The sequence below is a fragment of the Phasianus colchicus genome, chromosome 27 (assembly GCF_987193195.1).
Source record: "Phasianus colchicus chromosome 27, bPhaCol1.hap1.1, whole genome shotgun sequence".
Classification (NCBI taxonomy): domain Eukaryota; kingdom Metazoa; phylum Chordata; class Aves; order Galliformes; family Phasianidae; genus Phasianus; species Phasianus colchicus.
In genome coordinates, this window is record NC_143462.1 from 80,109 (window position 1) to 108,073 (window position 27,965).

Below are 27,965 nucleotides of genomic sequence, written 5' to 3' on the forward strand. Positions count from 1 at the left end.
CTCTTTGCGGTCTAATGGGAGCAGTGAGGGATTCAACAAAGGACCTTCCTTCCACTTTTAGAAAGAACTTTCATCAAAACGTAACTAAGCTAAGAAAACAGCTGAGAACTGCTTACCATCTCCTTCAATCACATGACTGCAGGGGAAACAGCTGAAGAGGAAGGAGAAACAACAAAGTTTTCAAGCAATGATTTTATTGACGGTAATTTCTCAAATGTATCTCAATAGCTTTCCTGTTTTATTTAAACTGAAATAAAAGGAGAAGGATGGCAAGTCTGATTTGGGTTTCCAATTGAATCTTGCGTCATCTAATTACAAATGTCTTCATGATATTAAAAATGAAAATATTTCTTTACATCTGCTCCACCCTCTACAAATATGGTTTTGTTTTGCTGCTTCCCTAATCCTGAACATCTGAGCATTTGAAATCCAGCAATGAAGAGTCACATACACATTTTTAGTAAACATCCAGCTGAACATCTGTACATCCACTCAACACACAACTCTTGCCTGGTGTATGTTCTTGCTCTATCCTGACTGCAATACTGTTGCTAATCATGTCATGGCATTTATTGTCTGCAGGGATGCCAGCATATTTCAATCACCTGCCCTTCATCGCTGACAAATTTAGGATCCACCTGCAAATTTGCAGAACTCCCAAATGTAATCCTCCTTTATTTATCCAAGCAGAGATGTGTACACAACACCTTGCACCTGGCTTCCAAAGAATAAAGGTCTATCCATTATGGTGCTCGACTGCACAGTCAAGGGAGTCTGGAGGGAAACGGTACAACTACATATACCTCTTCTTTAAATGCTAGGTGCTGTCCTCTGACAAATTTAGTCTTTGTTAGTCTTCAGCAACCGGATGAAAGAGCTGCTTGATGCAGCTCATCTTAACACACGGTCATCTTAGAATTGCAGCTGTAAGGAAGACCACGCCATTCAAAAGCTTTGTGTTAAACCACTACTCCTGAGTGGCAAGTCATCTTTATGTTCTTCGGGAAAACTGGGTGTCATTAGCTGCTCTCATTTAAACATCTGTAAAAGCTTGAAACAGCTCAACATAAGCAACACTAAGCTTGAAGAGCAACTAGATTCTGATTAGCCCAGCTATCCTGAAAATAAGAATTACAACTATTGTTTTGTACTTTTAGATCACTAAAATAACATTCCTTTTACTGTCTTTAACATTTCAACCCAAAAGTTACAAAAAAAATGCACTGAAGTGATTCTGATACGTTATTAATGACAAAGATTACATTTTCAGCACCACTGCATCTTGTGAAGAAAGTACATGCTACAGGATATTAAAGTACATGCTACAGGATATTTTCACAACAAAAGGCCTAGACTGCTTATCTTTATAACTTAAATGGAAGATAAAGAAGTAAATCTTGTACAGAGACTTGAAATATGAACTGTCACCTAAACTGCTTTAGAGATACTTACGTGGCAAGTAACTGGAAGCCATAGAAACGTTATAATGCCCACTAGCACTACGTTTGTCACAGAACTTTACTGCCTTTCCATATATCCTGCTTCTCACTTGGTGACATTTTCTTCTGCAAGGACGTCCCAGGAAGCATTGCGAGATCTCCTGATTTTAGCTCCGCAGGCAGAGGTCTTTTCTCAGTGGAAGATCAGGCACATCAAGGTTGAAAATGGGATTAGGAGATGCATTTGCTGATCACTGCTGCACACTTTTCTAACCCTTTCATGGAAGCTGATCAGCGATATTCCAGGTAAGTACGTTAACCTTTACACTTGTGAAAGACAACGTGTCAGCTGATGCTTACCCCCACGTGCCACTGTTTGCCCATAGCGTTCACCACACGTCCTTCAACTGGTCTTCTACGTGCTCCACAGATGGGGACGCCCATTTTGTCACGGCAGGTAAACCATATAATTATTCTCCTTTCGGTTCGTGAGCATCAGCAGTGAATTCCTTCCTGTTCAAAACTTCATTAATTGAGAGCATGAATAGAACAATTTCAACTTCAGAGCTTCCGTAGAGATCATTTAATTTTTAGCACTTGTTTCAGTAACAGGATTTATACTATAATAATGTCTTTAGCAGCATCAAATATGACAGTTCAATATGATTATTTTTTTTTAAACAAGCTTGATTGATTCTGAGAAAAGCCTGCTAAGTAGGATGCATCAAATCTCTATGAAAATAGCTACGGAGCTTGTCTCAAACAGGTTAGAAAGCTGTAGTCATGCCTGGCTTACATTCTGGCTCTCTTAGCACAGGTTTCTTTTAGATTTACTTAAATGTAATTGAAGGAAAGAAAAATGCACTCCTCTGCATTTTCCCCGTGATATCAAACATCAGAGAAAGAAAAATATAAGCTGACAATACCGCTGACAACACTACAGGTTGTTCTTCAAATCAGCCTCTGCCATGATAATGAAATGATAGCTTCCTTTGTACTAAAAAGCAAACAACTAGTAACGTGTGTTATATCCTACAATGCCCCCTCATCCATGCATCACTGGGGGATGTAAAAACATGCAGCTATGTATTCTGCAGCTGCAGAAGCTGATGAAACGAGATGAAGGAAATCTGAACAGAAAAACACACTTTGTGAAACTCAACTAAAAGCAAAGAACATAGGCAAGATAATGACTGAAGCAGCCAAAGACAACCAATTTTCTGCCCTTTGTATTAGAAAAATAATGTCATTTTGCTGCTATAAGCAAGTTTGCACCCAGATTTCCTATTTCCTATGGTACCACCCTGTGCTGCAAATTGCAGTCTTTCATCCCGCCCCACTCCCATGCTTTACCCTCAGACTCTTCAGAAATTTAGATTGGAAGCTGGATGGCAAAACGGGCCCTAACTCTCTACATAACCACATGTACTGCATTAAAAGCATGAAATCAATGGCTACACAGTTTACTTAAAAAAAAAAAACAAAACCGTGAAGGATCCCACTGAAATGAGCGCATTTATTAGTGAAAAAGGTGATAAACTGGACTCAAATTGGGGAACCCCTGTTGGGAAAATAAAAATCTATTTAAAAATGACAAAACTTCTGCATCTGATTTGTTTTTAAGTGTCTACCACAGTGTATCCTACTCATCCTGAAACATCACCAGGTACAAAACACACTTGACAGGAAATCTGGTGTCGAAGTAGACAAGTAGTTAATATTTTATGCACACATTTTAAGATATCCACTCTCAGTTTTGTGATGCATTCTTAGACCTTTTTCTCATAAAAGACACTTTGGTTACTCCATCTCAGCAGGAAAGCCTTAGGAACCATAACCTCTACATCCCTCCCAACTGTCATTCCATTTTCATCATTATCAGTGATAGAAGGAAGGGTGAAGACCCACCTGCCGTTATTCTTGACAAATCCAACTCCTGCCAATACTTGTTGGCAGATATCACAGCAGAAGCACTTCCAGTGGTTGTTCATAGCTTTAGTAACGCAACCAATAACAAACTCACCTGTAGGAAACATAGTAACAGGATGTAAAATGCCATGCTACACAAAGTTAAAAGAAGCCTGCAACTGAATTGCTAGAATTACATCACCTTGCTTCTCTTCTAGAAAAGGACACTTTTCAACTGTTGTTCACACAGTGTTGGCTTCTACTCCACTAGGCCTAGAATCAAGGCTTGAAAGAGCTCCATACTCAAAGCACAACAGAACTGAGTTTGGATGGCCCTGACCCTCCTGCGAGAAAACTCCTGCAGTCAAAGTACAGTAGAATACAAAGACACACAGAGATACAGCAGGAGAATGCACTTGCTAAACAGCAAATCCAACACGCACACCAATTTCTGATCTACCACAGAGTCCTGTGCTGGGAGGCACTGAGGAAGTGAGAAAACTACCATTTCATATTCTCTGCTGCACAGCCATGCCAAACACTCACGCTGTTCTCTGCACGCACGCTGCAGCCAAGGCCCTGAGCAGCGCAAACACTGCCTGCAATACGTCGGGAGCTCCGCCTCCTGCTGCTGCCAAAGGCTGACACCCGGCTCTGAAGAGCCTACAGATCCAACAGCTGCCAAAGAGAAGTGATCAGGCAGATAACAGGTATGAACGAAACGAAGTCTAACATGCAAGTCTGTGGCATTCCCCTGAAGTCATAGCTTTCCAAGAATAAAATGCGATGGTCTCTAGAAGTGTCGGGAAAGCTTGAGGCATCGCTGCTGACTGCAGCCCTGCTGATTTCGGCTACTCTCACCACATTCAAGAACTGGAAAAGCTCACTTTCAGGCAGGATTCATGGAGTGCTGCAGCCCAGATGGGTTTTTTCTCTCAATGAAAAGCCTTCACATTAAGCTTACCTGACATCGAAGTCACTAACTATTCTGTGAAATGTGGTATTCTTGAACCCACAAGCCTTTCTCCCCTGTGCACAGGGCCCTGAAATTTTCAGCTGTTCGAGGGACAATATTTGAAAGCAGCTCCGTGGTTGTGTGTCCTACAGGTTCGTCACTGGCAGAAACAAAATACACAACAACAGGGTTGGTGTCCTTTGACAGCTCCGCTGCCAGAGAGAGGTGGCCCTTCTGCAGCTCTGACAAGCTTTCCTGGCATTCTCCAAATCTCCTCTCAAAAGAATTGGCCAGTTCTTGAACTTTAGCTCTGACCCCAAATTGCTCTACTTTCACTTCACCATCTGAAAACAAATCCGAGATTTCCTTAGCTCTAGTCACTGCAGCCAGAGATCAGCAGCTTTTGTTCTGTATAATCTCCAGGGTAAAACAAAGCCAAACAAACTACAGAAGATACTGAAAAGAACTGTAAAAACCACTCAACCGACTAACCAGCATCACCTGTAGCTGTCCAAATTAAAACACTGTTTGATGTTTCAGAGGGCACTAAGTTCATTTCTTTAGCGATGACATGCTTTGCACACACCTCAAGAACTTGGTCCCTTCTCATAAGGATCCTGTAACACTTCTTCTGTGTATGGAAGAGGACCCTGAGCTCTCCAACACCGCGCTCCTTCCACTGAGCAGCATCTCTGGCCCAACTGTAAAATTTCGCCCTCTCTTTGAAGGGAATTCCTTCATCTTCTTCTCCAGACTACCTCCACCTAAAACACAGCACAGTAATGCATGATTTCCCCCAGAAATTGTCACCAACAACACTGTTACAATTCTGACATCATAATCCAAAATTATTCGATGTTTTCCTTTCTTCAGTGGCTTTGTACCCACAGCTCTATACTCATCATGCACTGAAGTGACCGAACAGCCCTGCCTTCTCAAAAGGAGAGAGCCCAACAGATTTCAGCCTTTGAAATTCATTTTTAAGCTATCAAGTGTGCCGGCATATTTCCCAGTGAAATTTCAGGTCTGCTGAATGATGTGCTGAGTGATAACCCAGCACTGTTAGCATTCCAGGTGTTCCCCTTATGAAGGCTGCTAAGTAACTTAATACTGGCATTTGATCAGAATAAGAATCAACTGAAAATAATAAATGGAGGCCTCACAGCTGCGTATCCTCCTCACTTTATATGTGCACATTACTGCCTTTTAACATCCTTCAATTAACACATCTTCCACAGTTAAAGAAAAGCTTGAAAGAACTGGAGAAACATGTGACAGACAAGCATTTCTGAAGGAGAAAAAGAGCAGGCAAGGCAAGAAAGAAAACAACAGACGTCATAATATGATTAACGGATGAGGAAAGGCAGACAAGATATTGCAGAAAGAGGAAGACAACATTTTGCAGACTTCATCAGATTAACTGTTCCAATTAAAGGACACTACATACTGTTTTTTGGTGCTCTATCAGTCTTGCTTAGTCATTATACTAACCTGCAATTAAGTTCTATTCTTTACAGGAAGCCAAACTAGAAGACTACAGTCATTGTAAGCTTCTCCTCTTATTAGGCATACTAAGGTTAAACACGAAATCCAGACATGAACAACTGAGTTAAGCCTTACAAAGCTACATCAGGCTTCTTCAAGCAAGTTGTTCTACTTCCTAAAAAGCTGTATCATCACCTCCTGGTAAATTCTCTGACACGCGAGCAGTTTCTGTGGATTCTGCTTCTCCGCTGCTGGCAGCTGACTGCACAAATACTGTTGCTGTTGCTTCACTGGTTGATGGAGTATGTAATTATTCCTTACTTGTAGAGACTGAGTCAGTACGATTAATAAAACAGTAAGCAAATAAGCCATAAGAGCCTAAAGATACAAACTTCAAACTCCATTAAGTCTGGACACTAAGAATAACGACTCCCTCCAAAAAAACCACATTTTCTCTCTCCCCTCCCTCCCTTCCACAAATTGATAAATTTCTTCATTTAATTACAACAGCAGTACAGTAAAAACAAGATAGTAAGTTCTCAGTCTCCAACTTTCCTATAGTGCTACTAATGTTTCAGAACAGCTAACTACCAGGGATTAAGGGAAGTGAACAACTGGGGAAAAACAAAAAGCAAACAAGAATTGTTGTTGGAAGCTTTCAGACATTCTTCATCACTCTTAAAACACACACAGCTTTGACTCAACAAGAGACTGAAGTACCTTTGAAGCAGTACGATTCCAAAACAAGCACCATTTCCCTTGGAAACTGCTCTGAAATCACTTAACTCTTACATACCTGCTAGGAGGAATTCTACTAGCCAAAGCTGTTTCTACTTTAGGAGGCAAAGCTGTTTCCTTTCTCTCCCAGAGAAACTTAAGTTCTTAGTAGTACCATAGTTCCAGTGCCAGAACAGACTTGAGACACAGTCAAAGAAGTCAAGTAGTTTCTAATCTGCCAGACGCTTTATTTCTCACTAAGTGAAAATAGTCTAAGAATAATACTGCAAATTTATTGCCTAAACTTTCGTAAAGACTTGACTCGTACTTTTTCTTTGAGTTTTTACTTCTTTCTGAGAGCCTTCTGGACTGGCATCCTCCGCACTGCTACTAAAGCCACAGACAGACGTAGAAGGGACCTGTGGAGTTTCTCCTTTAGCCTTCTGCTCAGAAGATTTAGTTTCCCAAGCAGTAACACATTCACGTTTGACTGGGGGGCCTGCTGCAAAGCACAAAGATTAGTGGAAAACAGCTGATAAGACAGCTAAATACCGTGATCATTTTTGGCACATACATTATAAAGTAACCTAACGATATTCAGAACATCTTAAATGTAGAGCTTTTGAAATAACATCATTATGTAAAAAGACACTCATTCAGGATAACCAAGGAACTGTAAATCCGTCATACTTGGGTTTTCTGCTGCTATCAAAGAACCTCCATGCAATAATGAAGACTTCAATCTTGCAACTGCCACTACAGATACTAGCTTCCTTTGACATTTACTTATATTTCCGGTAGCTCAATACGTGCCACCTTTTATTAGTACACAGACACTCACAGCCTCAGAAAGAGTGACTGGCCAAATGGAAGATGACAGTTTTTCTCAATTTAAATATTGTAAACATATTGTAAATGTTGTCTGTTGGTTCTAGTAGCACTATACACTTTCCTTTTGAAATTCACGTCTCAGACCAAGAACAGGTCAGCATTTTCATGTTGTTACAAGAATTATTGATGGCCATACGCCAAACAAAATACAACCACAGAGAAGAGCCATATGGGTATCATCTACAGAGGAAAAGCAAAACCAAGGACTGAAAAAGAAAGTAAGAAACAGAAAGCAGTCAGCAGCAGCGTGTGCTACCGATGAACTTTGAGCATTTGGAACTCCAGATGATATTAACCAGAGACTGAATAGAGCTTATTTCACAATACTTCTGGGAAGTACAAGAAGAAAAACCACGACAAACAAAGGCTCCAGCTAAAGATGTGAAGTTACTGGAAAGGAATGGAAGCAGACAAGAAGGATGCCTCCTAGTTGAAGGGATAATTCGAGTTGAAGCTTAAGCACAATTGCTGTTTTCGGAGTTTACCAGTCAGAGCGAGGCCTGAGCACAAACACTGCCAGTTCAACACAAAAAATGCACTGTCAGCACTTCACCCTGACATTTTAAACAACGCCTCGTTGTTTAAACAATATTAGCATCTCCTGGTTCTAGCAGTACCAAACTCCTTCCCTACAAAAAAAGCAACACTAAGATCAACTCTGACGCCTCGGACAGATTCCAAAATCCTACCCGCAACTCCCTTTCTCACTACAGAGTTGCACTGAGTCCCGCATAAGGCACGCTTCTGTTCTTACGTGCAAAGAACTACAACTTCATATTTACTCAAGTTGAAAGTCTAGGATTTGAAGATTCACAGACGTGCATTAGAACTGAAAGAAACAACATACTATTAAGACAGAAGAAGTAATACACAATGACCAGCGTTAACAAGTGACTGACTAATGAGCTGCACACTTGAATAAATTACTGGTTCAATTAACACTCACCTTTCTCCAGGATTTTAAACGAGAAGTTGGAGGGCCCACCCTGTGCCGAAGGAGCCGGCTGGGATGCCTCGCTCTCCCAAGGTTTCTGAGCAGCACTACAGCTTTTGGGTGGTTCAGCTACTCCCGCTTTTTCCTGCTCTGCTTTCCGAGATGCTGAAGTTCCTTCATCGCTCTTTCTTGGACGATTCAAGCTGAATCCAAAGAGGGAGCCGGGGGCTGAAGTATTCCCAAACGGGAATGTCTCTTTGTTACTGAAAACGCTCCTGACAATTCAGATCTAAATACAAACTTTGGAGCAGAAACCTCCGTTTTTGCTGGCGTTTCAGAGGTGCTTGATACCTCTAAAGCTTCTACGGTGGCATCAGAAGCATCACCACCATGGCCGAGGTCGCTTCTCTCCCTGGTAGCTTCCTCCAGCACAGCTACAGCGTTGTTACCACAAGGAGATGCTTTGGCTGCATTAGTACGAGAAACATGAGATGTTACCAACGTGCCTTTCCCACGGGTGTGCTCACTCTTGTCCTTGTCTGCTGTTTCTTCAGACTGGAGTGTAACTCCACTACTCGAAGGCAGTTCGTTTTTGTCTTTTTCATCCATGTTTGTCAAGTCAGTTGTACACTCTTTGGATGGATCATCTTTCTTAGCGGTATTTTTACTGGACTCCTGTATACCAAATTTAAATCCACCGAGAGGCATCCACATTGAAAAATTACATCCTTCCTCTGCAGGCTTTGCTTCACCATCTGCAAGATTCTGAGAGGTACATGCTGGTGTTTTCCCTTCAAGTTTCAAGGAAAATTCTTGAAGAGATACTTCTGAATTAGTTTTGCTTGTATTCTGGCAAGTAACACATTTTGGGGCAGTGGGTTCATTTCTTACTAAACAGATGTCACAGTTCCACTGGCCTTCCTTTTTAGCAAAGGCAGATCCCAATTTGTCCTGTGCGGCACTAACACTGGATTCTAGAGGTTTTAAAACCACACGTTTTGTGAAATAGCCTGGTTCAGGCAGTGGTGGATTTGTGCTTGCCTGTGGAAGGCTGTAGTTGTAGCGATCACCACAAGGCAAAATGATTCCAGCAGATGGAGCATCAAAATGCCAAGGTGCGCCATACGTGTCTTGAGGAAACATGGCAGCGCAAGTGTTTCGCAGAGGTGGCGTGCGGATTGCTTGTTGATGAGCATATCTACGCTGCTGAGGTGCAAGTCCATCCATGCCACAGACAGGTGCCTAAAGAAAAAGCACCGTTACTTCCTTGTGGAAAAGGAGGAAAAGGGATTAGGGTGCTAAAGCCCATGCAACATGTATTCTTAATAGCAAGGCGTACCATAAAATGAGATTTCAACTCTAATCAGTTTTAACTAAAATCATACGTTCAAAACTTGAGTGGTATCTGAAAACACAGACTGGGGAGAAGCGTAAGCTGAATAGACTCATTTTTCTTTAGTATTTAAAAAAAAAAAAAAAAAAAATCAAGCCCCCATACTATTTTGGGGAAAAGAACAATGCAGACAACGAGCAGAGGACATATGTTAGCAGGTTAAAAACATGCTTTGCTGGCTGTTTCTCCCAAACCCAATATCCCAAAGCTTAGCTGATTACGGAACTTTCTGCCTGTCTCCAGCAGACCTCAAGTTTAGTAAACGCTCTCTAGGGAACCGCAGTTACATCCTGCTACACACAGAAACAAAACCAGTTCACCACATCAGTAGAAATGGCTTGAGCGGATTCGTATGTCCTCACCTTTGTTGGTGTTACACTGGTTGCAGCAGTTCTTTGAAGATACTGCGAGTTACAAGCAGGTGACTGGCTACAGTGAACAGATGGGCCAGAGGTAGCAACTGAAAAGGAACACCAAGAAAGGAGCTTATATCCAGTTTTTGTGATTACTGACTTGAGTGAACTTTCCCAGGGGACCAGTTTTACTCATTCATCTCAGAACACTGCAGAAACATTTTAAGAAGTCTTACTCCGTTTAGCTAAGTGTTCAATTAAAAATTCAGCATCAACTTACCCCTTAAAGGAGCTTCATGAAGATTTTGTGCTCTCCGATAACCATCTGACACTGTATCTGTTTCATAGCTTCCAGCAGGCCAGCAGTGAGATGATACATTTACACTGGAACTATTACGTTTCATTTCCCGTATTTCATTCTATTAAAGACAGTGTTTCAATTAAGAGCATGTAAACGTATTACATTGGTATTTGGAGAAAACCTAAGGAACGATCCCTACGCTCCTCTGCTATTTAAAAGCATGTTCAAGGTCTGAGACACACACACAAAAAAGATGAGTTAAGTGCTGCAATAACCTATGATCTTCCCATGCTTTACGAAACTGAGACTGTTCCCTGAAGCTAGAAATAAACCCAGAACAAAGATGACAGTAGCTAAGCTGAAGAAAGCACAACTTTCTGCACACACAATCCTCAGGATTGCTTCCCATATCTGAGTACCAAATCAGAGTTTGTAGGCAACAAAGTTTTACTCTTGAACTCACTTTAAGCAGATGTTTATAGCAGTTCTCTTCACTGAGTTTTAAGAGGTAGCCTGGTAAGGGAAGTTCAATGCTTGGGTCACAAAGTACTTACCAGAACAAAAAGATCAACCATTCTGCATCGAATATAGTGACTAAAGTTGCTTACCGTTAAAGCTTCCACGTGCTGACACAGCTTTTGAAGTAAGGACTTGTGATCTTCTGCCCACTGAGAGAGAGTCTTAGGAGAAAACTGGAAAGAAAAGAAAAAAACTAATTGAACTTGGATTTTTTTATACAAACGTAACACTTCCCTAGAAGAGTAACCGGCTAATATACCTGGTAGGTATTTGTTGGCGAGAAAGAGAACTTCTTAGGTGATGGAATTGAATATTTTACTTCCACGTGTGCAGCTGGTGAGATATTTCCGGAGGCAAGACTTCCCTCTTCACCATTCTCTCCAAGCTCCTGGATCACTGCATTCAGCATTTCCGTTACAGCTTTAACAGATACCGGCAGCTAGAAATGTATTTGAAACGCAAGTCATGATCGCAATTCTTCCTCAGAGCAAGAGGCTGTGCTCTGATCTACGGCTGCACAGTTTGCAAGGCTTTCTGCACAGAAATTCTGGGTGTTTTTTGTTGTTTTTGTTCCCCCAGGAAAGCCCTATATCTGTTAACATTAACGTAAGACGACAACTCACACAAGCATTAATTCTTTTACTTAGTCAGCTACTGACGGGTCAGAGGAGCTTTCGTCAATGATCTTCATCAGGTAATGCTTTCTTTTAACAAGATAGGCTTTGCGTTCTTCTGGTAACGTATCACCACTCTCAACCTCTTCTGCCTTTCTTTGATAAAGCTAAGTAACAGCATATGGATTAGGAATAATCAGTCAGAATGTAAGTAATAGAAAAGCATTTTGAGGTAATGCAATTTACAAACTTACAATGGCAAGCTTCCAGTACGAAACCACTTTCTTAATAGCTTCAAACGCTAGTAAAGCATCATCTGCTGATTTTATTCCATAAAGCAAAGAATTAAGCTTGATCAAGCTCTGCTGCTTATGGAATTAGTATATGAGAGCTACTCAGGTCATTCCCCTCCCCCCCATACCAATAACCTTAATACTAGTTATTTTAGCTGCATTACAGAGAAGGGAATAGCCTATAGGAAACACACTCATTAGCCCTTAGTCACTTTACTTCTGACAAGTGAAACAGATGAGATTTTCTTCACACTACTTGAAATCTTTTAAACAAGTATGGAAGGGTAAGATTTGGCCAGGAGACAGCCTTAAAAACAGTAGTTAGTTTTTGGAATGCAGGCGTTCAGTGCGCATACAGTGAGAGCATTCAAGAACTGCAACAATTACAGGCACAAACTGAAGAGTGACTTACGTGGAAACTTTTCAGATAACACAATGCTGCGAGTTCACATGCATCTCTCCATTGTGTCTCGTTGTTCTGGGCCGTTTTCAGCAGGAAAGTTCCAGCGTGCATGTAGAAGTGTCCTTTCATTTCAAGGAAGGTACGAGACAGCTCATCAGGTCCATCCGCACACGGCTTCACTGAGTGAAGCACACAATCAAAACTGGAACATAGAAAAGATTCATTTTCAACCAAGTCCTGGTCTCCCAGGATTTATACTAGACCCCTATCACTGAGTCTTCTCTGAGGCCTTTAGCTCAGACACAGCTTGCGGATCAAGCCTAGCAACATTTGCTCTTTGCAGTTAGTACAGAGGAACTCCTCTTCCATCCATAAAACAGCTACTCACTGAAAATGATGCCTGCTAGAAGTTCGGTGACCCAGAAAAAATATTCAATTTTTTTCTTTTTTTTTTTTCTTTTTTTAAATAAGCAGAACAGTTAAAAGAGTACCTTTCAAGGGCCCCTCTGCTTTGTCAAACATCTCTAGAAGCAAGCGTCATTTTAGCCAAGCTAGAATAGGCCAGCAGATGATCCTTCTTGACAGCTCTCCAATTATTTTTATCAGCCTCCAAGTCTCGTACTGATTCAAGATATTCCTAAAGAATAAAGTTCATCACAGAATGAGGAACCGCCATCCTTCTATGAAGGCAAGAGTTTCTCCAGAACTTCTTGCTACATAATCCAGTTTCCCAGGTGAGATGTTAACGTATTCTTCAGCAGCAATGTTCCAGGAACTATTTGCCTCAGCAATTCCCTCCCTGATGGAGCTGCTGTATCTAACTTAATACCTCAGCTAGAAACTAAACAACGCTTTAAGGCTTAAGAAAATCCTAAATAAATCACTGTTTCCACAGACATTACATTTAAAGGAGTTAAGCCACTTGAGAATTAGCTGCCATTGTAACGATACTAAGAGAATAACACCGGTTTCAAGGACATGGGAGATTATGACAGGATCAAAACATGATTAAATACCTCAAATGTCTTTATGACGCACAAACACCACTCCAAGCTGGAGTCTACAGGTATTTTCTTCTCCGCCTCCTGACAATGAAGCACAGCATCTCTTAATCTATTATTTGAACGGTAGAGAGCAACCAGTCTGATGTTAAGGTAGGGATCGTCTGGTCTCGCATAGAGCTCGGTTTGAGTCATATCAAAGAGCTGATTCCAGCCATCTTCGCCTTTACGCTCCAGTAACTGCTCCTATCACATACAAAGGCAACACGTTAAAATTTCATTCTCTACGAGAGCCTCTTCAGCAACTATGTTACCTGACTGTTTTCTCATCGCCATTACAGGCTACATTACTCAAACTGCTCTGGAAAGCTGGTAGGTGCTACTGAGAGTTTGACAAACATTTTAGAAGTGAGGGAAAAAAAAAAAAAAACAAAAACACAAAACCCAAAGCTTTAGAGTTTGCATCCTGTAGATGCTAAGTTAGATGCTAAGTTAAGACTGTCAAACCACCTGGTTCAAAGATGACACACGTCAATACAGAACAGCTTGTCTAAAAAAATAAAATAACGTAACCACACAAAAAATCCCAAAGCACAAGCCTCTCAAGACTTTGATTTCATTGCAGTTGTGCTCCAGAAAACTAACACCTGTACAAAAGTGAGATTGTATGACTGAAAGCATTTACACAGTATTAGGGAATAACAGCATCTCATACACTTGACAGTTTTCAACTCAAATTAAAAAAAACTAGAAAGCAGTGTAGTCATGTAATAGAGACAATACTTAACCTATCTAATCTTGACCTCTTGGATAATATTACTACCATGGTTTTCCCATCGCTTGACGCAACTAAAGTTTCTTCTAGGCACAGAACAGAGATCAGAAGCAGGAATTTACCTTCAGTCTGTAAGCAGCAGGATTCCCAGGGAAGAGCCTGGCAGCTTTCTCAACCCAGTACTCTGCTCTTCCATCAGTGATGTCGTTACTGCATAGTAACTCTGCAATCTTCAGTACAAGATCTTTCTGCATTGGATTCAGCTCCACAGAACGCTGGTTTTCCCCATGCATGCACATAAGAAAAAAGGTTACTAGTAACTTGATCTTGCAGTCCACGTAGAACAAGAAAGAAAACATGTCAAACATGTCCCCCATTAAACAGACCCAGCAAGTCAAATTAGAACTATCAATAAATACTTTCTCACTACGTTAAGAAAAGCCTTTTTCCCTTTCAAGAAGGCCACCATTGGTTTGTAACACCCAGACAACTGCTGGAATTCAGAACACCATAAGAGAAACAATGTCAAAACCAGCTCCTCTACCACCCGCTGCTGCTCTACTCAGACAGCCAGACCAGGGGTATCTCTAGCCTAACCTAATACGGAGGCTTCCGGAAAACAGAATTAAGTCACAAAGACTGATGGCACTCAGTCACTGTGCTGGCAACAAGACTTTTGTGTGTATCCTCTCCCTCCCCGGTGCCCGAATAATGAAACACAGACTGTGAAGTTCACATTTATATGCTTACCTAATCGGAACTGTATTTGCCCCATTCCCTCTACTTCTGAGGAAACAAACAAACAAAAAGCCCACCGCTAACAAGAAAACAAACAATGCAACTGAAAAACACTCTCAGTCCAGTCTTTCAGTAGCAGCCAGATTACTGCTGTCACCATAATCCCTACTGCAGAATTCTACAGGGCTCACATATTCTTAGTCCAAAGGGCAGCGGGAAGAAGACTATCAGAGCAGGAAGCACAAAGATCAAGTCCATTTACAAAGAAATAAAGCAGGACAGGGAGGTGAGTGAGGTGCTTACCTTGTAACACCCAAAAGCTTCTTCCGTGTTATCCTGAGCCTCGTAGATCTGTCCCAGAAACCTGTGCGCTTTGGGATCTCTCTCTCGGACACTGAGATAAATAGATGTATATCTACAGAGTAAATAAAGAAAGAAAGAAAAACCAGAAGGATCAGTATTCCTCAGTATTACAAGTCCCCCCACACCTTGCAGCTAACGTGGGACTTTAATCTGTCATACAGGACAGTTAGCTGTATTTAGTTCAAGGGGCTTGATCTAGATCTTCAAGTAAGGCACAACATTATTGCTACACGTACAGATGTTGCATATTTGCCTGCAAGCACTGGCCTTCATTAAATAAAGCAGTAGCTCACAGGAACTGTAAGAAGGACGTAACACGATGGCATAAAAGACATTTCTACCGGATGGGTTTTTACAGCACCACGTAACTACCCATGCTTTAAGTTGCCGTTTTAGGAAGATTTAAATGGCACCATATTTCCCATTTGCCGCTACCTTAAAACAGCATGACAACGGTCTTCATTTCTCCACTCTACTTCATTTAGCTTTCCCATCACACTTTAAAGAACAGAACAACATACGTAACGTTTATTACCTCTTAGCAAGTTCATATTCTTTTATCTCAAAGTACAGCTTAGCAAAAAAGAATCCTTTTAACGATCTCTGAAGAAAAAAAAACAAAGGGTACATTTTAAATATACAGTACTTTTGAAGTAATTGAGTAGGGAGACCCTTCGCTACCAAAGCGAAACTGAGGTTAGTAGCAAAGCAAGTCCTCACACTTGTTACTTTTCACAAGCACACTTCCGACTAAAGAGAGGAGAATGGGGTCAGCTACATACAAGCTGTTTCTCTTGCAACCTATCTACGTTGCAGAAGAAAACAAATGCCACAAATCAAGCTCCTCCTGTCCATGCTTCTGTCACCTTCCTCTCTCGCCTGCCCCGCCTCCTCGTAAACGGGGCTGGAAAGGAATTTCAAAAGAAACGCCGGCAGCCTCGCACAACCCTCCTCTCCAAAATCAACGCAACAGGAAGACCAGCAGCTACTTCCATCACCGACCGCGCTCCACAGCCAGTCGTTCCAGAGAGCAGGGGATCACCCGGCTGCCCAGCCACCAACGCAGGCAGCAGAGCTATTTCCCCCCGCCTCTCCCTCTCTTCCTGCCGGCGTTTCACAACGCCGTCGCACCCACGGCAACAGCAGCCGCACAGCGGCCAAACGAGCCCAAAGCCGAACGGCACGCGTTCCCTATTCCGGCTCCTCGAGAGAGGGAAGGCCGGAAGCCCGGGGACCGTGCCCACGGAACGGGAGGGAGCCGAACTCCGCCCCGCCGCCGGGCTCCTTCCGAAGCCGCCGAGGGCTCAGCGGCTTTCCGAGGCGCGCAGCTGCGGCGAACCGCGTTTCCGAGGAGGCGACTCCGCGCCCGCCCGCCGGCAGCCTCCCTCGGCTTCGACTCCCCGCCGGAGGAGCCCGCCCTCGGGCCCGGCACCCGCGGGAGGGGCGGAGGGACGGGGCGGGCGGGGAGCGGCCCCCACCGCGGCCCGGGGAAGGCCGAGGGAGCGCCGCCGGCGGCGCCGGCCGGGCCGCAGCACTCACCGCTCTGGGAGAGGAGGCGGCGGCCTGCACGGAGGCGACGTACCGCTCCACCTCGGGCTTCGTGCGCCGTGCCATGGCCAGGAGAAGGAGCGAGGGAGAGGGAGCGGCGGAAGGCCGGCACTCGCGCGCCGCTAAGGGAGCTCCCCGCCGCACGCGGCGGAACGCCCTCCCTGCCGACCGCGGCGACGCGCGACGTCACAGCGCGGGGCGGGGCGGCGCATGCGCGGCGCCGAGCGGCCGGTTCGCGCTTCGCGCGGCGGCGCTTTGAGCCGCGGGACGTCGGGCCGCTCGGCGCGGGCTGCCGGGCGCCGCGAGGGGCTGCGCGCGCCGCCGGTCCCGTCCTCGGCCGGCCTGCCCTCGCGCGTCTTACGGAGCTCGGCGCGGTGAGGCGTACCGAGCCGCTCTGCTCACCCGTAGCGACGCGCCGCGGAGAGCGGAAGCGTCGTTTCTGCGTCGGGTATTGGAAAGGGCGGTTGATCTGAAGAAGCGCGCTGTGGCGCATCCTTAGAAACAGCTGATGTGAAAAGTGGAAGTTCCGTGCGCACATTAGTAGCGTGTTTTAGAAACGCAGTTACCGAGTTACGTGAGAAATCCTTTCTCACAAAGCTGCGGTAGGCTCTAGATGTCCTAAGCGATGTGGGTGTAGTGTTCTGAGCTGGGAAACCCGCTGTGAGGTGGTTCGTTAGGCCAGCAGAAGTGAAACACATTGAACACGCTTTCAAGGAGCCAGGGCCTTTGCACGAAGCAGAGCTGTCCCGCTCTGTGGGAACCTCAGGGTGCCGCAGGCGGGCTCCAAGACACTCCCCTCTGTCCTCCTTCCCAGCTTATCTCTGTGCGAGGACAGAGGGATGACCAGAACAGTGACCAGTGTAAAGGGCACAAATGCTAGGGGTAATTAAACAACTAAGAGCTTATGTTTCTGTGCTATCTTGGCGCCTGCCTGTCACATCCCAACTTCTCACGGAGTGAGACAGTCCGGCCTTGTGTAGAGGCCCTGGCTTCTCTGATGTTTGCTACATCTGTTTTTCTCTTGCTGGCAGTTTCTTATCTAACAGAACAACTCTATAGTATGTTTTCTAATCCCTAACACACTATACTCGCATTGTTTGGACCATTTAACAACTATTCAGTTTTGCAAGAAAGAATTAATCACATAATTCAGTAATAATGTTTTAAAACATACCGCTAACATATACGGTATTTTACTTCTTAGATCAACTATTTCTAAGGATAAGTTACAGAATACAAATGCATGATGTTCTACTTCTTCAAACCAGCTGCTCTTGTTAATGTCAAATGCAGAAACAACATTCCATTTCCACAATTCCCCCCTCTTTTTCTTTCAAAGTGTTGATTTCTGCAATTCCTTTTTTTCTTTTTTCTTTTTTTAAAGGTACGATTCTAAAAACTTCTTCATTTTCTTCATTCTCCATTTCGTCTAATATCATCATTTTATCCGAGTGCGGTGGTGGTTCCACTGCTGTTTGCTTAGGCAGCGCAGTTTCTGTTAATCGCTGCACCAATCCCCCCACGCAGGGGATAATACAGCAACCGACGGCCGTCAGGACTCCTGCTGCCACAGTCAAAGAAGTAAATAAGGACACAATCATCCCTTTCCATTTGCCAAACCAGGACTCCAAACACCCAGTGAGGGAATTACCTATTCCTGAGTTTTCTGCTAATTCACTGGCAAGAGTAGTAAGCCCCCGTAATGCTCTAGTTATTGTGCTAGCTGGGGCTGTGTTATTTGCGATAAAGGTACAGCATTGGGTGCCCAACATCACACACACACACCCTTTTTCAGCTAATATCATGTCTAGGGCGATCCTATTCTCCCAGGCCATCCTGCTTGTAGCATCCAATTGTTCTGCAATTCCCTTTATTGCCTCCTTTGTATAGTTTATAAATCTCTGCTGATTGTAATAGATGTAGTTTATACAATCTACATTTTTGTTAATTGTCACCCACCAGAATAGAGATTCAAATCCTGCAGCAATTGATTTCTAGCCTTAAATTCATCAGGGACACCTCTGGGCACCCCAATTGAGTCTTTATATATTGTATCATCATCAAATGGGATTCCTAAACCTCTTCTGTTCCTTTTGCGAATGTGTGATAGATCCTTCTCAAATGCCAGAGTGAACGGTATAGCCAGTTGAACAAGTGCACAGGTACCTCCCCAATGAGATGGGAGAGTGGACCGTAAGATCTTCCGACCGCAATGCCACCAGAGATCCGCTCTGGGGATTCCCAGCCTTGAATAGTTCCCCGCCAAATCCTTCGTAACATCCAAGGTTCCACTGCACAGTGAGAAATTCCCTATAGGCCTGATAGCCCTCACACCCTGCCTTGAGAGACAAGCTGTACGGTTACCGATGGCCATGGAGAATGCAGGAGGGATTTTGGCATCTATCTCTGATATCCGGGGAAACAACAGGGAGAGTGATTTTCAGGCTTCATTTTCCCAGGCTGTTTTCTCCTGGTACAGGGCAACCATACATTGCATCCCTTGGGAATCCTTGGTCCACCCCAGAGGAAGGGGTACTACCTGAGCTACATGCCATCCCAATGCACAAGCATTGTCGGAGCTCGGCAGGAGACAAACACACGACCACAGAATTGATCAGAAAGTCTCAACTTTAATCAGAAGGTTGCGTGCATTTATGTTGGCGCTAATGAAGCTCATACACATTGCAAAGCCCGAGCTCCTGATAGGCTCTTCAGCTACTTGTTGCCCCAGCCCTTCTTTGTACTTTTTGTGATTAGACCATGCCATTCATCTTTCTTATTTCTACATTCTCCTACCTTCCTACACATCCTGTTAGTTTGCTCAAGGACTCTCTCCTCGTTAGCCTTGTTTACATCCTGTTACATTGCTCAAGGACTCTCGTCTCACTAGCCGAATACTGTCTGTGTGGCCTTTCTCAGCCAGCCAGGTCTCAATCACGCTCTCCACACTTCCCCTGTTTTCTTTTTGGTCACCTAGGCTAGCTCCTACTAGCTTATCAATTGCTCGGTGTATTAAGCGCTGTAGACAAGAGAACACACATGGCACCACCAACAGTAACACAATTAACACCCCCAGTATCATAAGCATGAATCGTATGATGTCTCGAAACCAGGGACCAATTCCTAGCCCACGGAGCCAGTCCTCTAACCCCAAACCCTCTTCTTCCTGCAAATGGCTGGTGAGGGGCTGTAGCTTAGCTATTTGTTGGTGTATTGATGACGAGTGTTCCGTGAGGTTCATGCAGCACATTCCATCAAAGTCCTCACATCCGTGCCCATGAGCCAGCAGTAAAAAGTCTATAGCGGCGTGATTTTGCAGCGTGGCATGTCTGACTGAATCTGTATCTACCAACAATTCCTCTAATACCCTTGAAGTGGCATTTGTCTGCTTAGCCAATCAGAGCCGTGAGATGTTCTTTCTTCTTCTGAAGGTGTCCTTGGTTCTCACGCCACTTATCTTGCTCCGCAGCTGCTGCTCCATGCAGTTTTTTCTTACGTTCCCACATTTCCCCCTTTTTTGTTTATTAGCAAACTTCTACCATACTATAAAATAATAACACTAATTATATTAATAATACAATCATTATAACTCAATCAAGGCCTCGATTGACAATACTATAAGTGTGAGAAAGGAAACAAGGCAAACATAACATCATGACAAGAAATACTGTTAACCTACTAAAAAGAACAAACGTGTTTGGTCTGCAGCCCAACTTTCTGCAACCTGGAAATAAATCCCCAAGGGCCCCATTCTGTGCTAATCTCTAACTGCTTTGAAAGAAGTCTTCAACTTTTATATATTCTGATATATTGATTTTGTACAAATCTTAGTGATTTTTCAACAGATGCTTTTAGAGTGCTCATGATTGTGCCTTTGGGCTAATAGAAAATTAATAGTTGAGGAACTTTGCATGCCAGATAGAACTAGGGGCATTATTACTTACTGAGCCTCGAGAAACAACAACCTGCAGAAAAAGGGTGATGAATGCAATAGGCAGTGCCAGCAGGGCGTCCCCTGCTTCAAGGTGCACTTTTCCTCTCTCACCCACCACAGATTCTCTCTTTCTTTTGTTCTTCTCAGGGTCCAAAGAGTATTTTCCATTTGTACACTGCATCCGCATGGCCAGTGCGTGATACAGAGGCCAAATGGAACATCTGCTTGCAGAATGAACTATCAAGGTTAACTCTCTTAGCGTGTGCCTTTGTCTCAGGTGCTTCATGATCATATTTTAAATTCCCGAATAGTGGGATGAAAGAGAGTTAATCATTCTATAATATAAGGTCATCCCTTTGCTTGGGATTCCTTTCCAGGTTTTGTCTTAGCACTACCAATACATTAAAATAGCTATCTCCATAGATTTCAGCATTAGTAACATTAAATCCTGTTAATTCACATTCAATCTATTACTAAAAAAAAATTAAAAATAAATAAAAACCACACAACAACGGTTACTACTCTGCTGTTTGAAATACAACAAGTTACAAAGCAAAACCAAATAATAAGAAGCACACAATCCCAATCACTATGAGTTCATGGTCGTTTCAAGCCTGGTTTCAGTCTTTCTCATCGTTTCGCATCCTGACACCGTTCTTTTTGTGGGTTCCGTGAGCTGCAATGGGAGTACGCACAACCATTCCCCGCAATATAGACCGCAATGATTCTATAAGTTCATTTGGAATGCTGACTATGGGCTGTAGCCACTGCAGGGCTCCTAGTAATTTTTGGGTGTCGTTTTAAGTCCTTATGTCTGTCTTCAATTGAAGCTTTTGCGGCATGACGATTTTATCATTTAATATCAGTCTGAGATATTTCCAGGGGGACGTATGCTGGATCTTTTCTGGTGCTATCACTAGTCCTTTGCTGCCAGTGTTTCATGCAGGAGTGTCATCTGTTGCTCAGCGTGTGTGGACTTCTGACGCTCGCAAAGGTGCAAGAGCTGCCATTACCTGCGACTGACTAGCTTGTGCCTGGGCTTTTAATCCCTCACCCAGATCTGCCATTGCCTTCACTAATAATGCTTGTGGACCACTAGGTATATTTGATATTCGCTCTAGTGCTTCTTCTATTGTCCATCCACTACTCAATGTGTTTAAAACTCCCCGAGTTGTAGAATTGCAATTTTGTAATGCACATTGTTTTAACATAGCTCCCTTCATGTATTCAGGTACCCCTGCAGCCTCTATAGCTGTCGCTATCCTATCAATAAAGCTCCCGATATCCTCACTCCTTCCTTGCTGGATTCCCATGCATGAGGGGAGTCCACCTGGTGCCCTAATTCTGGACATGGCCTGCCTAGCCAATTGCATAGATTCTCTCAATTTGTCCGGACCTAAGAGGGCTTGAGTCTCCGTCCTCACGTATGGTCCCAGCCCTAGTAGTTCATCAAGTGTTACCCCATGCAGCGGATCTCCTGGCTGCCTCTGAATCATCACACTCTGCTGGCACAGATCTTGCCAGTGAGCAATAAACAGCAATAACTGATGCTGAGTAAATATCAACTTTGCTACTCCCCTTATGTCTGCTTGTAGCAATATTTGTGAACCCCAGATAAAATCCAACATTTGCTTCACTGGCTCACCCGTGACTCCACACTGGCTAACTGGAGCCCTCAGCTGTGACAATAATTTCCAGTCTAATGCTGATATGGTTGCCTGCATTCCTCCTGCAGCCAAAGGAGTATAGGTCACAGGGCACGCCAATTCCTGCACCGCCGCCGCCCCTTCACCATCCCGCTGCTCCATGCATGCTTTCGCTATGCTCGCCCATGCCTCTCTGCGCTCTCTTGCGATTGCCTCCGCCAGGGCACTTTCTGCCCCAGGGACCGGCTCATCGCCTTGCTTTTCTAGGGCAGTTGCTGAAGGGGTTAATGGTTCCACAAGGCGCGGTTGGAACAGTCATTGGCTCCCAGCCGGCGGCTGGAGCATTTACTGGCTCTGAGCCCACAGCCCGTTCGGCTGGGATAACGATTGTGCTTACGGCAGGAGGAACTGCTGGCGGCCAATTCCCGTAACCCTCATTTCGCTGGTGTGCCCCCACAACTTGTTGAGCTGCCCTTTTCTCACCCTGACTCTGAAGCAATTCATTATGAACTGCCTTCCATAACTTCCCCAGTTTCCTTGCCACTTTATTGTCCTCTATCGTAGCCTCCCACAACACATCTCCAAACTTCCACCACTCACTCAGCTCATGGACTGAATGAGGGTTAACAAGCAAACCCCGGCTCTGACCATAGGCCAATAATCCAGGGAGCCCTTTTTTAAGATCTATTCCTTTTATCCCACGCTCTTCTAAAAAGCGAGTAAATAATTGATAAGCTGCTTCCCTTTCCATACCTAAGTTTCAGCGCTGTTGCAGCCTTGCAAAGTCCGGCAGCCCGTATCGGTCAGGTCTCACAGAGTGTCCTGAGGCGCGGCACCTCTTCTTTCTCGGAGTGCTTTCGCCGTCCCCGCTGCTTAGGGACCCGAACTTCCTACGCCGCTCGTCTGGTTCTATCCAACGGGTATCACGTCGGGGTCACCATTAGTCGAAGCTCGGCGGGAGACAAACACACGACCACAGAATTGATCAGAAAGTCTCAACTTTAATCAGAAGGTTGCGTGCATTTATGTTGGCGCTAATGAAGCTCATACACATTGCAAAGCCCGAGCTCCTGATAGGCTCTTCAGCTACTTGTTGCCCCAGCCCTTCTTTGTACTTTTTGTGATTAGACCATGCCATTCATCTTTCTTATTTCTACATTCTCCTACCTTCCTACACATCCTGTTAGTTTGCTCAAGGACTCTCTCCTCGTTAGCCTTGTTTACATCCTGTTACATTGCTCAAGGACTCTCGTCTCACTAGCCGAATACTGTCTGTGTGGCCTTTCTCAGCCAGCCAGGTCTCAATCACGCTCTCCACACCCACATTGTTCAGAACATTGAAAATCTACTGCAGTTTTGTGAGAAAGAATTTGTTAGGTAATTCAGTAATTATGTTTCTAAAACATGCCGCTAACATATACAGTATTTTACTTCTTAGATCAACAAGGATAAGTTACAGAATACAAATGCATTATGTTCTACTTCTTCAAACCAATTGCTACTTTTTAATATCAAATGCAGAACCAACATTCCCTTCCCTTCCTTTCCCTTCCCTTCTCCCCTTTTTTTCCCTTCTTCCCTTTTTTTCCTGTTTTTCCATTTCCCTCCCCCCTCTCCCTCCCCCCTCTCCCTCCCTCCCTCCCTCCCTCCCTCCCTCCCTCCCTTTCTTCCCATTCCTCCCTCGCTCCCTCCCTCCCTATCAGCCTGGCTCTCACGCTGTTGTCCAGATGCCCGTCTTCCTTTTCCCACACCTCCATGCTCTGCCCACATCCCCCTGTTTGGCTGCATCTCCCTGCGGATGTCCCACCCCACAGCCCCACTCACAGCCGCCATCCCCGGAGCTCTGCCCGCCCCCAGTCGCTCCCCCACCTCCCCAGGAGATCCCTGAGGGCTCTCCGTTCCCCCCCCCACCCTTCTTCGCCCCCCGCTGCCCCTCGAACCCCACTCGGGCTTCCGGCCGTGCGTGCAGGCCGCGCTGCCACGGCGACAGCGCGCCCTCCCTCCTTGCGGCTCGGGAAGCCGTCCCCGCGGCGACAGCGCATGCGCGGCGGCGTCTCCATAGCGACAGCGCCCCGGCGCGGCCGTTGCTCGAGCGACGTGCCGTCCCCGCTCCCCGCGGAGTGACGTCATCACGCGGCGACCCGAGGACGCGGCCATGCGGAAGCGGAGCGGGGCCCCGCGCTGCTCCAGCGCCGCGGCGCAGCCCCGGACTCCGAGCGCCGCCTCAGCTTCTACGAGTGGGTGTTCGGGGGCGGCGGGGGCACCGGGGGCATCGGGGCTGGGGCCGTCCTGTCTTGGCCGCATGGGTCCTCTGCTGCTCAGGGCCTCTGCTCGGCGGCGGGAGGTGCCCTGTGCCCCCCGCCCTTCCCCCCCACCCACGGTGTTTCACTGCCTTCCCCCCACACCCATCCCCCCCGCCGCGGGTCGCCCACAACCTCCCGAGTCCCTCAGTCTGACCGCTGGGCTTACGCTCTCCCCCCCCGTACCCCGCCTCCACTTCCCCCATTCTCATCGCTGGAGTCTTCTTCTACCCGTCCCCTCAGTTCCTCCATCACTGTCTGCCCCTGTTCCCCATTCTGACCCCCAGGGTTCCGTGTCTGTCTGTCTCCCACTCTGATCCCTTGTGTCCCCAATCTCGCCCCCCCACGAGTCTTCCCGTTTTCTCCCCTAGATTTTGTCTGCTCCCCGTCCCTTCTATCTGACCCCCAGAATTCCCTGTCCCCTCAAGTTCCCCTGCTCCAATTCCCCCATTCTGATCCATAGAGTCTCCTACCATTCCCCAGTCCCCTCAATTTACCCCGCAGGGTCCCCTGTCTTCCCTTCCTCCCCCCGCTCCTCACCCCATTTCTGACCCCTACAGTCCCCTGTACCCCCATGCCCTCCTCCCTGCCCTCTGGAGTCCCTTTCCCCTATGTTGGCCCCCAATTTCCCCCAACTGGACCCCCTTCATGTCCCAAAGAAGCCCCCCCCACAACCTCCAATTCTCCCCTCCCACCCCTCCCTCCACCCCAGACCCCCTTTCCACTCACGTGGTCAGCCTTGTTCTCCTCTTTTCATTCCCCTCACTCTCTTCCCCCAGACTCCCTTTCCACCCCACAGAAGCTCCACACAACTCTCCAGTTTCCCTCTTCCACCTCTCCCTCCATCCCCAGCCTCACTAGCTCATTTCTCCCCCTCCCACCCCCCGCTGAACCCTCCTTATCCTCCCTTGGAATCATGCAGAAGGATCTGCAGGAGAAGTCCTAGAGAGGTTTGGGTGCATCCAGGGGGTTCAGGACTCAACCAGAAGAGTCTGGAGATGTCCCAGGTGGGTTTTGGGTGTCCAGGGCATCCCCAGGTTGATCCCGTGGGCCCCTGGAAGGATCTGTGAGCTCCCACTATGTGTCCAGGAGCACTGAGAAGTCCCTGGGCTGATCTGAAGATGGTCCCAGTTGAGTCTGGTACGGTCCAGAGAGTCCTCATAAGGGTCTGAGTGATCCTGGAGTCATCCAGAAGGTCTGGGGATGTCCCAGAGAGGACTTGGCGGGTCTGGGGGGTCCTCATGTTGATCCATGGGGTCCGTGGGTTCATCCAGAAGGGTCTGGAGATGTCCCAGAAGGATCCTGTAGGGTCCAGGGGGTCCCACGTGTGCCCAGGACATCCTCGGAGGCATTCAGAAGCAGCTCGAGGACTTCCCAGGGGAAGTGAGGACACCGCATCGTGGTGTCACATCCCCAAACTTGGGGACACTCCCAGAGCGTGAAGTTGGGGACAGCCCTATGTCATCCCCACAGTGGCACACCCGAAAGCTGCGAACAAACCTGTGTCATCCCAATGGTGTCCCACCCCGAAGTTGAGGACACCCCTACAGTGTCATGCCATGAAGCTGGGGACACCTCTCTGTCACTCGAATGGTGTCACACCCCAGCGTTGGGGCACCCCCACAGAGTCAAACCCCAGGGCCCCATCCAATCTAACCTTGAGCACCTCCAGGGATGCACGGGGCATCCGCAAGCTCTCTGGGCAGCTGTTCCAGCACCTCACTACTCTCATAGGAAAGAACTTCCCCCGGACATCCAACCTAAATCTTCCCTACCTCAACTTCAAACCATTTCCCCTTGTCCTGCTGTTATCTCCCCTTTCAAAGAGTGGACTCCTCCTGTTTGTAGGCTCCCTTTAGGTACTGAAAGGCTGCAATGAGCTCACCTCGCAGCCTTCTTTTCTCCAGGCTGAACAAGCCCAGCTCCCTCAGCCTGTCTTTGCAGCCCCCTGATCATCTTTGTGGCTCTCCTCTGGACCCTCTCCAACAGCTCTGTGTCTTTCTTGTCCTGGGGGCTCCAGGCCTGCACACAGTACTGCAGATGGGGCCTCGCAAGAGCAGAGTAGAGAGGGACAATCACCTCCCTGTCCCTGCTGGCCACCCCTCTTCTGATGGAGCCCAGGATCCCATTTGCTTTCCGAGCTGCAGGAGCAAGCAGCACTTGATGTGGGATTTGGATGTGGGATTGGGATTGAGATTAAGAATGGCACTGGGTTACAGACGTGGGATTGGGAGGTGGGACTGGGATATGGGATCGGGATTGGGATGTGGCTCGGGGTTGAGATTAAGATGTGGGATTGGGATGTGGGATATAGGATTAGTGATACGGGATTGGGATTGGAGATTGAGATTACGATGTGGGATGTAAAGAAATGTGCTCTGTTCACAGATGGATTGTGTCCTGTTGTGGGGAAGCGTTGCAGACGGAAAGCTGCTGTGTGGAGCCCCACACGACGAGCTGCAGAGGCGCTGAAGGAAAAGGAGAATCAAGGCAATGTGCAGAGGTAAAGGCTGTCCAGCTGGCCTCAGATGCTGCTGAACGGGAGAGGTGGCCAGTGCTCTATCTTTACACGACTCATGGATGGTGGCAAGCGCCTTATGGGGGTGGTTCCAGCAGTGGGAAGAAAACAACTGGCGGCCCAAATAGGGCTAAATCTATTTGGGTTGCTGAGCTGTGGAAAGACATTGCTGCCCAAACAAAGAATACGGGTGTAAAGGTGTGCCATGGCGATGCTCATGTGCTCAGCAGTCGGGCCAATGAAGGACAACAAAACAACCGTCAGGAAGATCAAGCTGCCAAAATTGAGGCTTCGTTTATTTTCCCTTGCTTTGCTTTGGTTTGCTCTTTTGTTCTTCCTTTTCACCTCTGCTTCACATTGCTTTGCATTGCTTTCTAGTTTTCTTTCTTTGCTTTGCTTTACTTTCTACTCTGCTTGTTCCCGCTTCTTCCCTTTGCTTTTGTTTTATCTTTTTTTTTAGTTTTTTAAATTTACTTTATGTTCTGTTGAGTCCTTTTTCCTTTTCTGACTCGTTTAACTCAAGCCTGTTCCCGTGCTTTCCTTCTGTGCTTGGCGCTGTTGCAGTTCTGTCTCAATGTCACGAGTACCTTTGCATTCCTTTGCACTGCTTTTTAGTTTTCTTTCTTTGCTTTGTTTTCCTTTCAGCTTTGCTGGTTCTCTTTCCTTTGCTTTTTTATTTTTTCTCACTGTTTTTTCGTTTACTCTTTTTAGCTTTAGTTAGGTTTTTTTTTTTTCTTTCCCTTTCTCTGTTTGAATGCTTTACTTTGCCATGATATTGCATTCTATGGTTTTGATTTTTCTTTGCATGTCTTTTTTTTTTTTTTTCTGTGCTTTTCTTCTGCTCTTTTTTTATTGCTTTATTTTTCTTTGTTTTTTAACCAAACATTTGTTTTGTTTGTTTCTTTTGTATTGTTTTGCTTTGGATGTTGTTGCTTTG

At 45.7% G+C, this 27,965-nt stretch overlaps 2 protein-coding genes across 4 annotated transcripts; both read right to left on the reverse strand.

Moving 5' to 3' along the window:
• Positions 1 to 6,731: 6,731 nt before the first annotated feature.
• Positions 6,732 to 16,815, reverse strand: LOC149914756 (RANBP2-like and GRIP domain-containing protein 8). Its single transcript, XM_090125584.1, has 14 exons — positions 16,622 to 16,815; positions 15,618 to 15,685; positions 15,023 to 15,134; positions 14,104 to 14,256; positions 13,222 to 13,452; positions 12,697 to 12,842; positions 12,215 to 12,407; positions 11,519 to 11,676; positions 11,155 to 11,334; positions 10,985 to 11,068; positions 10,356 to 10,494; positions 10,085 to 10,182; positions 8,342 to 9,571; positions 6,732 to 7,006 (listed from the first exon to the last, which is right to left on the reverse strand). Exons 1-6 carry the CDS (start codon positions 16,694 to 16,696, stop codon positions 12,720 to 12,722), a joined length of 762 nt encoding a protein of 253 aa, XP_089981710.1. The 5' UTR covers positions 16,697 to 16,815; the 3' UTR covers positions 6,732 to 7,006; positions 8,342 to 9,571; positions 10,085 to 10,182; positions 10,356 to 10,494; positions 10,985 to 11,068; positions 11,155 to 11,334; positions 11,519 to 11,676; positions 12,215 to 12,407; positions 12,697 to 12,719.
• Positions 16,816 to 20,639: 3,824 nt separating this feature from the next.
• On the reverse strand, positions 20,640 to 24,277 carry LOC149914757 (uncharacterized). Of its 3 annotated transcripts, none has more exons than XM_090125570.1 (2): positions 24,156 to 24,277; positions 20,640 to 23,558 (listed from the first exon to the last, which is right to left on the reverse strand). In XM_090125570.1, exon 2 carries the CDS (start codon positions 22,370 to 22,372, stop codon positions 21,527 to 21,529), a length of 846 nt encoding a protein of 281 aa, XP_089981696.1. In that variant the 5' UTR covers positions 22,373 to 23,558; positions 24,156 to 24,277; the 3' UTR covers positions 20,640 to 21,526. The 3 variants fall into 3 exon arrangements, with proteins under 3 accessions (XP_089981696.1, XP_089981695.1, XP_089981697.1); XM_090125569.1 differs by having other exon boundaries at positions 24,151 to 24,277; XM_090125571.1 differs by lacking the exon at positions 24,156 to 24,277 and having other exon boundaries at positions 20,640 to 22,293; positions 22,964 to 23,826.
• Positions 24,278 to 27,965: the final 3,688 nt, after the last annotated feature.

What these genes read in the sequence shown, in the direction of transcription:
- LOC149914757 (XM_090125570.1), bottom strand. Translation starts at nt 22,372, where the DNA reads ATGGAGCAGCGGGATGGTGAAGGGGCGGCGGCGGTGCAGGAATTGGCG.
- LOC149914756 (XM_090125584.1), bottom strand. Translation starts at nt 16,696, where the DNA reads ATGGCACGGCGCACGAAGCCCGAGGTGGAGCGGTACGTCGCCTCCGTG. An exon ending in GAATATGAACTTGCTAAGAG is followed by an intron (nt 15,135 to 15,617) that starts GTAATAAACGTT and finishes TTTACTCTGTAG; the next exon opens with ATATACATCTATTTATCTCA. An exon ending in GCGTCATAAAGACATTTGAG is followed by an intron (nt 12,843 to 13,221) that starts GTATTTAATCAT and finishes TTTATTCTTTAG; the next exon opens with GAATATCTTGAATCAGTACG.